The 9,277-nt window shown below is 33.4% G+C and overlaps 1 protein-coding gene across 3 annotated transcripts; it reads right to left on the reverse strand.

The window, feature by feature from the left end:
- Positions 1 to 27: 27 nt before the first annotated feature.
- Pp2a-29b (Protein phosphatase PP2A regulatory subunit A) lies at positions 28 to 4,868 on the reverse strand. Of its 3 annotated transcripts, none has more exons than XM_076778387.1 (11): positions 4,654 to 4,868; positions 4,449 to 4,565; positions 3,890 to 4,081; positions 3,105 to 3,324; positions 2,859 to 3,019; positions 2,615 to 2,770; positions 2,009 to 2,280; positions 1,734 to 1,928; positions 1,379 to 1,622; positions 1,059 to 1,302; positions 28 to 830 (listed from the first exon to the last, which is right to left on the reverse strand). In XM_076778387.1, exons 1-11 carry the CDS (start codon positions 4,699 to 4,701, stop codon positions 826 to 828), a joined length of 1,854 nt encoding a protein of 617 aa, XP_076634502.1. In that variant the 5' UTR covers positions 4,702 to 4,868; the 3' UTR covers positions 28 to 825. The 3 variants fall into 3 exon arrangements, with proteins under 3 accessions (XP_076634502.1, XP_076634503.1, XP_076634500.1); XM_076778388.1 differs by having other exon boundaries at positions 28 to 835; positions 4,449 to 4,562; positions 4,654 to 4,866; XM_076778385.1 differs by having other exon boundaries at positions 28 to 835; positions 4,654 to 4,866.
- Between the last annotated feature and the right edge of the window lie 4,409 nt (positions 4,869 to 9,277).

Raw genomic sequence — 9,277 nt, forward strand, 5'->3', positions numbered from 1 at the left:
AAATAAAAGAAGCCAAACTAAAGCATATTACCGATTATTTATTTTATTGTTATGTTTACAAAGACAATACTTAACAATGTTACGAATATATCAAATTAAAATACTGATTATTAAAAGACAAAAGTAAATTTTTGATTGGTGAATTCAGAAGTGCAGATTATGATAAAATGTGATTTCAGGAATGATTCTGATAGGGACTTTATACCGGTATGATGTTGATATTGGCATTATTCCACTCTTTGAAGTGGAGTAAAATAAGGAAACAAGGAAGAAACGATTGCACGGAATCGTGTCTCTTTTACGTTACAACTTACGCTTCAGTCCCGATCCGTGCGTATTAACAAACTTTCGATTGAAATTGATATAGTAGAAATGTCAATACATGTATAATACCAAAACCGATATACTCTTAAAAACCAAAAAAATTACCGGAATTCCTGAATTACGGTTTCTGTAGAAGTTATAACGGTAAAACTGAAAAATATCGCTATAATATCGATATATCGATTTCCATTTCGATATAAATCCCTGAATTCTGAGGTACCTTTTAAATATTTAGATACGCATAAGAAATACATTTTACAAATTAAATTGAATATTTAATAAGTAATATAATTATAGACATACAGATACAACAGAACTTAAAATATCAGTTAATATGAACTACTAATTTGAAGTTTATATTCCTCGACATTAGATTGATCTGCTCTGGCTGTGCAATAATGTTACCTGTTGCCATGTGTAAATGTAAATATTGCAGCAGGTTCCTTTTTGAAGTTGAAGTTGGATATTGAAGGGTAAATTTTAAATGCAGTTTTCTTCTGTTCAGCCTATCCTGGAACATATTTTACATTATAAATCCAATATGCATATATGAAATAAATGCTTTGTATTACCGAATAGATTCATTATATTTTATTGATGTTATAGATCTAAGAATATAATATTGATATTGTAGGAATATACGAGTATTAATGTTTGTGGGCTTGCACAACTCTTATAATAAATAGTTCATATAAGATTTCCAATTTTAAGTAAAATAATATTAAACATTTTACCTGCAATGCCTGCAATTGCTTCTGAAGCAAAGTATTTCACATCGACATCACTATCAGTATTAAGCTTATCAAGTACGGGTTTTACTTGAGCCTGCACTGCGCAAGGTTCGAGATAAGGTCCTATCTTCTGAAGAGTTTTTGCAACATTAAATCGTACATTGGCAACATTATCAGTGGCCATTCCAAGGACAGTTGGAAGCATCACCTTTGTTGTTATTTCTGGACCGCACACTTCAGCCAATACCTATAATAAATAACACCGTGAATAAAAACACGAAGATTGAAATATGGACAAAATATCGTACTATAATATTACTCACATTGATACAAAATAGACAAGTCATTCTATGAAGATAATTTTGATCCCTCGACATTGCTAAAACTTTAGGTATTACTGTATTTTGTGCCCATTCAGGACCAAATTTTTCTACCAACTTTTTCAGATTTAAGGTTGCTGCTTCTCTGATAGCGTATACATGATCTACTAACCAAGTCATACATAAAGAATTTAATTTTTCGTCGAAGAATTCAACACCAAGTTGTCCAGCTAGTAATGGCATATACCTGAAGAGGTGTACATACGTTATAAATCAATTGCCACCTTATATCGATCGGTTTCATATTTTATATTTATATCACGGAATTGTGAAATTATACATCATAGAAAGTACTTACTCTATAATGGCTAATCTCACTCGCCATTTTGTATCCTCAGCTAATTCTACAATAGCTGGTAAAAGAGATTGCGAAAGCTGTTGTATACCAATAACTTCATTGACGCATTCTAAATTACTGATAATATTCAAACGTACGTCGGAATATTCATCTCGGAGTTGTGACAAAAATAATGGTAATAGATGTTCAATTGTACTGTGAATTTGAAGAATATTTCATAAATATTTACTGGTTCCAATTACGTTTTTATATTTAAATATGTAATATTTACTTACTTGTGTTTCCCAAGTATTGGACTAAGGCCCATTATAACGCTTGCTAAAGCTGATTTCACATGCTGATTTGGATCTGATACAAGTTCCTTCACTATTGGTAATATGTTTGTCATTATAATAGATTCTTGATTAAATTTGTCAAGATTTTGACAGAAGTCGCGAACTTTATCAGCTGCAGCAGCTCGCACTTCAGCTTCCATATCTTTTAATAATACTTGAAATGCTGGTACAAGATCTGTTTTTGTAATTTCCGGGCCTACAGCTTTTTGAAGCTGAAACGAATAAGAATTGAAGTTAATAAACAATTAACATACAAAAGTATCTTGCTTTACAACGATGCTTTCTGTTTACCATTACACTTACGAAACGTTCAGTGAGAAATCAAACGACACATATATTATAAATGAATAAAAATAAAAAAAGAAAAATGTGATAACAAAGTCCGGACATTTATTTACTTTTTCATAAAAAAATTCTTTATTTTAAGAATTTCGCCAAGATTTGTTGTATCATCCAAATTGGTGGAGATATTTAAGTGATTCGGTTTAATTGAGATGCCTTGTATATGTACTCTGATTACATACTGAAATATTTTGAGAAACTTACATCTGTGAACTTATCAGCTACCATGTAACGTACACGCCACGACTGATCGTTCGCACACTGTCGAAGTGTAGGCATGACCAATTGTTCTACATCTTCCTGTGGTAATAAAGCTGCGATAGTAACACAGGCTTCAACGGCTAAAAGACGCACCGAATCCTGTGGAATTTAATATTATACATATTAACAATGTTCTATAATTGACTGTTATACTTTTTATAGATCTGAAGTTCCTATATTTTCCTACTTGTTCATCTTGAGCCAAAATAACAAACATTGGTATTAAATCTGCCTTCACGTATTCAATTTCCATAACCTTTGCGAATTCCCCTAAATTTGAAGCTGCAGATCGACGTGCCATCGGCGTGTCGTCTTGACACAAATTACGGAAGTGATTTCGTAAACATGCTGTAAAGACAAAATACACAATTTTATACTTCAAAAAGTAAGTTTTATTGTTCCATAGATAGGATTGAATTATTTTTTTGCTTACTTTTAACCGATGGGCTAACCCGTGGGTAACAAACACTAAATAGGCCACATGCAGATGTTCTTGATGTAAACCAATCTCCTGTAGCTAAACGATGTATCAGAGGAACAAACTGCTCTTCCAGGTCTGTTGGACTATGTTGAGCAGCGATCTTTCTTAAAGACTCCATTGCTTTATCTCGAACTATAGTTTCTTCCACTGTTGCCAAATTCTCTAGAGGTTTCTGATCAAAAATTAATTTTTGATTGAAATCTATTTCTCATTAATAAATTAAATAATATCATATTTTTACTTCTCTATTTAAGATATATGTAAACAACATATTGCTGTATATTAAGATATGAAAGATACAATGTATATTGTTATGCAATTGAGGTATGCATCAGCTGTATAATAATACAAATTGTTGTCTTATAATTATAAAAAGAATTAATTCCAAATATTAATAGCAGTAATTTAATTTCAACTAATAATAATTTATAGATTAAAATGGTATATACATGTAAGAATAATTATATCGAATGATGTTCATTGCTATAAAATACTTGAGATATCTCTTGCATTAGTCATATTTCATCAGGAAACTTATTTCATCATAATGAATAGATAATTAATTTGGCACTTATAAAGTTGTTGTAGTTACACAAAATGTAGCATCTATATATTGCATTACTATTAATTAAACATATGATCTTTTTTTTAATATTTTTTTAGAAGAAAGTTGAAAATTTTATATCTAATGGTATTTCAGAACCTAATAGTATAAGACTATAAATGGTGATGTATACCAATAAGCATGGTGCATGTTCTGGACCTCCTACAAGAAGGGTAAACTGTCCAAGTTGTTCTGCTAGTGCTAATAGAACTTCATCTTCATCGTACATAGACTCTGTCAGAAATGGTATCAATTCGCTACGTGTTCGTTCGATGCCTAAAGCAAGAGCAATCGTGGATAATTTCTTTATTGAATTCAGCCGTAACTGTAACAAAAGAGATTCTGTGAAAGTACAAGAAGATCATCTGCAATTAATTCAACTAAATTCTTAAATGCTTTCTTTTTTCTAATCAGATTTGTTACAATCCGCGTTCGTTCGAATTCAAATTTTCACGATTAAAATTCTTAACGTTGTAACATCGTTGCACAGGTAGTTTATAACGTCAGATATGTTAATATCGGGTGCAGAAAGTTGATGGTAAGCTAACAGCCGATTAATCGAATATTTTATTCAGTAGTACACTACCGCTTTAGCTATCATAACACTCTGTTTCCTTCGGCGACTATGGGTAGTAAAACGAGCTGATTGCTTTGGAATTACAGAATAACGTTATGAACATTATTCGAATTACCTGTACATCTTCGTTTTTTAGTTCGTCGATCAAAACCGCAATTGGATAAAGGCTGTCGTCCGTGATAGTGTCACTCGCTGCCATTTTGCTGCCGACCACACCAGAGCTTGGAAACTCCTGTGCATTCAAGTAGTTGTATTCAAATTACTGCGCCATCTGATGGTTACTACTATTACAGTGTACTAGCGACATATGTAAAATTTACTTCCTTGTACTGTTCGGAGCTGAAAAGATCTGTTCCGTTGGGTACCATGAGGCAAAAGGAAGAATGCTTCTCGAGTCCCGTGTATGGAGTACGAACCAGTGTTACCAGAACGCGCACCGGGTGCACTCGAAATTTCCCCTTCCTCCTTCCTATATTAATGGCCGGGATGGCGTGGACGTAAGCTCGCAGAGTTCGAAGGGTTGAGAAAGAAGGCGTGTATCAGTCTGTCTTTCTCAATCCTTAGGCTGTGTAAGCTCACGTATACGCGATAATTATTGGGGCATGAAAGTGGTAATTTCGAGTCGCGCGGTTCGTGGTATGGTAACACCATAGACGAGGTATACGAGTAGACTTTACACCCTATGGACTTTCGTAGCCCAATTTGACTGCCGTACCGACCTGAAAATTCGTAGGTGATTTTAGCACAAACGAGGTATACGAGTAGATTTTTCACCCAATGTATTTTTTCGGCCTATTTTTCTGAGGCTCTAGAACCTCATTGCCATTTTCGTGTCACTCGCAACATTACTACCAGGTTACACAAACACAAGAGGAAGTGAAACAGAAAATGAAATTACACAAATATTCCTGGCCGCACATTACATTTACGGTAAAGAATTTTTTTCTCGAAAGTACGTAGGATTTCGGAGGTATGTGTATTCACCAAAAATGATTGCAATTGACCCCTGCAAACGAAAATAATTTTTCCAGAGTGATTTGAAACTTTTTAATTTCGCCGAAAAATTTAGGTACCTGCCCTCTGTCAATTTTCCTTAAAAATTAGTTTTTGATTTTTAGTAATTTTGTTTGACGCCCTACAGAAAAGTTGTCTAATACTTTTTTGTAGGTACCCATCAGCTCTACTTCAGAGAAAAATTTCATTGAAACATATTCACTATTATAGGTGTTATGGTCGTTTGAAAATTGCGTTTTTTAATACAGCTGTCTGTTCATCAAAATTAATTCAGTGAATAGTTTCTCAACTGACCGCCATCCATGAGAAGAGGTCGCTAAAATTACCTCCAAATTTTCAAGTTGGATCAGAGATGCCAAAGTGCATCTCGAAGGCACTTTCTCTCTATGCCAAATCACGCGTTCGTGAGCTCGTAAAATTTCGGAAAGTCGACAAAGGCAAACTACATGCTCTTTTTCTCGATTCTCCGAAGCTGCCCGAAGTAATTTCGAACCGCCTCATGGGAGTCAAGAGAGTCGTCTAAGTTTGGCGTGGAATAGTTCGTTATTTTCAACCATAGATGGCACTTATTTATCGACCTCAGGCCCTCTGGTGCTAAAACGCCCAAGTTTGTCGTGGTAAATGCATATGAATTGAGAAGTACGAATTATTCGCAATTCTTTGATTAGTTAAAGTTGTAAGTAATTTGCATGTAATCATCGAAGTGAATAATGTTAGCAAATTCAAGAATCCTGTCATCTGCTATTATAAATCGACAAAAGTGTGAGTTATATTTAATTTGTACGTTATATGTATCGCCATCCATCGATATGATTCTAAAGTCAAGGTATTATACGTTGTTCTGGTAAGTAACCGAGAAATTTTGTCCTTTTTCCTACCAAGTTGTGAATTCTATCCTCGTCCTTCGTTCATTTGTTTGTATTCGTGGTTTCTATCCGAGGCATTCCTCGGATTCGTAATACAAGCTTCGCGAGACATCGGCCCTTCCCTCACCCCGCCCCCCAATTCGCGAGCGTTACCGAGGTGTCGCCATTTGTATTCTGACGGTTAACGTAGTAAGACGCGTCAAGACGTACCGGCGTTTCGCGACCGAGGTACGTAATTCTAACTTATTCATATTTCGTCATTATTACAACTCGCGTTTTAATTACGATCTCTTGTCATACGGTTTCCATTTATTACTTAATTACAATAAACGTTTATGTACTTTAATGGATCTTTATTTCGTTTCTGTTACAGTCTCTTATTGGAATTCGAAATGAAGAAATTCCCTTTCGAAATACAAGATGTGTCGGTGTATCGCGACCAACGAAGTACGTATTTCTAACCTTTTGATATATTGCCTCATTATTATCAATTATTGTTTAATTATGATATGATTTGTATTTTATTTCTGTTGCAGTCTCTGATTGAAATTCGACGCCATGGGAACTTTTATTGGCGCGTAAACGACACCATAACAGATGGCAGGCAAATCGACAAATTTTGGAGGGAATAGTGGTAACGTTTAAACAATTATAACAAACAATAATGGGTATATTAATATTTATATATTTTTATTTCTTCATTAAATCATTCGTTGCAAGCATGATTATAATTTTCTAATCGGTCATTGTTAAGATAAAATACGAAAATCGTTAACAAACTTTTTATCCACTTCGATACATATCGAAGTATATAGAAATGGCGTCGGTAGATATCAACGATAAATTGGAATAATTTATATTTAACTGTATTCTGATCGCGATTGAATATCTCCGAGCGTTATTTATTTAATTGATTGTTTATATTCCTTTCTTTATGAATTGTTGTAATTGCAATTTCCATATATATTTCGATACAAGTTTCAGTAAACGTAGTAACTGTGGAGTTGGAATATGCTATTCAAGCATATATAACCAACGAACTTTAATTGTTGGAAATTTCGGAATATTTATAAAAATTACGGGATATTCTAACATTTGATAAACTAAACATAATCATGCTTACAACTCTAATTATGAAATTTGGTGATATAATATTTATAAATTGTAAATAATATTTTATCGTTGAAATTCTCATTGATTGAGAACATTTCGCCTTCGTGGCATTAACCTTTTATGTGACAAACTGTGTAGACAGCAGTACTAAGTAAAGCAGTATTTCTGTTGTCGAACTCTAGTAAGAAAAAGAAAAGAGAAAAACTGATAGGAAAAGCACACGTGTGCTTGTGTATTTCTTCTCTCCTGTCCCTTTCTTTCCAGGAAATTTGGTTGGCCGCGCGCAATGCGGCCGGTAGATTCAGTGTTTGTGCGTAGCAACAAGTTTGTTTTTCGGGGCAAGTGACCCTGAGTCGTTTTCGTGTTAGGTTACGCGATAATAGAATCAGTGTTTCTTACGCAGTTTTAAATTACTTCCAGAGCATCGTGGCTCTCCTTGTATTCTGAATCGCGAAAATAGAATCATTTGTTCGCCGATTTCAATCTTCGGTCGCGGTACTCTAACTTAATACTTTCTAATCAAATTAATTATTTTTTCAATTTGAAATTTAAACTCCTCGTTACCGGAATTAGAGTCAGTGCATCACCGAAGAGGACTATTGGGCGATGCTTCACGAGCAAACAGTGTAAGTATAAATTTATACTTTCAAATGTTTAATTAAAAATCTCTACAGTTTTAAGAATAGATTCTAATTGTTTTCTTTACAGTTTTCTTACAGTCTCTGGACCTCATTCTGGAAACCAGCAGCAGTATCCGGGGGGTATCGGGCGATGGACCACGAGCGAACAACGTAAGTATAAATTTATACTTTCAAATTTGTTAACTAAAAATCTTTGCAATTTTAACAATAAATTTTAATTTTCTTGCATTTTTCTTACAGTATCTGGACCTGATCCTGCACCTAACCAACAGGACCATGCTGACTGATGGATGATTTCGAGAACTTCTAGTCATCATTAGTGAGTCGCATGTGACTTTTGTTCCTCTGGTCCCCAACCATGTTGTAGGATGATAGATCCGTATCAACACGGGTGACCAGTTGTATACTTGCTATTTTTGACGAGTTAAGCGACCACGGGTATAAAAAATACCCGTGAGTAGTAACATCAACTGTTATATTTTTTAGAGCAGGTTTTAGGGTCTTCTTGCACTCGCGTTTCTTAATGCTACAAATAAATATTACACATCATGATTATTACAAAATTTTTACAAATATATATAACACAATTTGTATAAAATATATGAAATATTTTTATTAACTTTGTACGAATTATATGATTGAATAGAAAATGAATTAATGTGAAAACATTATATTTATCACATGATCCAGTAGAATATGAATGATAATATGACATTGTACAATAATACTTATAACATTAATATAAATTATTAAATATTGATCGTTTACCTAATTAATACATCATATGATGTATTTAACGTGCAAGAAGGCATTTCGCGACAGGTCGATTTTTGAGTCAAAGTAACGTGCATTTTATACGAGTTTCATCTTTTAAAAAATTTACTTTGACGACAGAATCGACCAAGGATAATTGAATATTTTGAATAACAATTTAATGAATTCATTTCAATTCTTAAAGTAAATTATTTTATCATAAAATCTTAATTAAAGTCTTTCATTTCAAATAATTAAATTTCAATCATAACAGTTTTTTTGAATAATAGTATTTTTCAATATGAACGTATTTTATTATTGATATATTACATATAAAAAGTCGAGTCATTTTAACTAAAAATTAAATACGAAATACCGTTTAGCTATTAATCAGTTTTTCTAATTAGGATTTTCAGACTAATTTTTCCGTGTTCGTTGCCTAAGTTCATGCACATGCCCAGGTGCTATTTGCATGAGCGAAGGCAACGGAACACGATGACTTTATTTATAATAATTCAACAACATATTGACGACTGACATTGGTTAGTGAATCGTGC

The sequence above is a fragment of the Colletes latitarsis genome, chromosome 11 (genome assembly GCF_051014445.1).
Source record: "Colletes latitarsis isolate SP2378_abdomen chromosome 11, iyColLati1, whole genome shotgun sequence".
Lineage (NCBI taxonomy): Eukaryota > Metazoa > Arthropoda > Insecta > Hymenoptera > Colletidae > Colletes > Colletes latitarsis.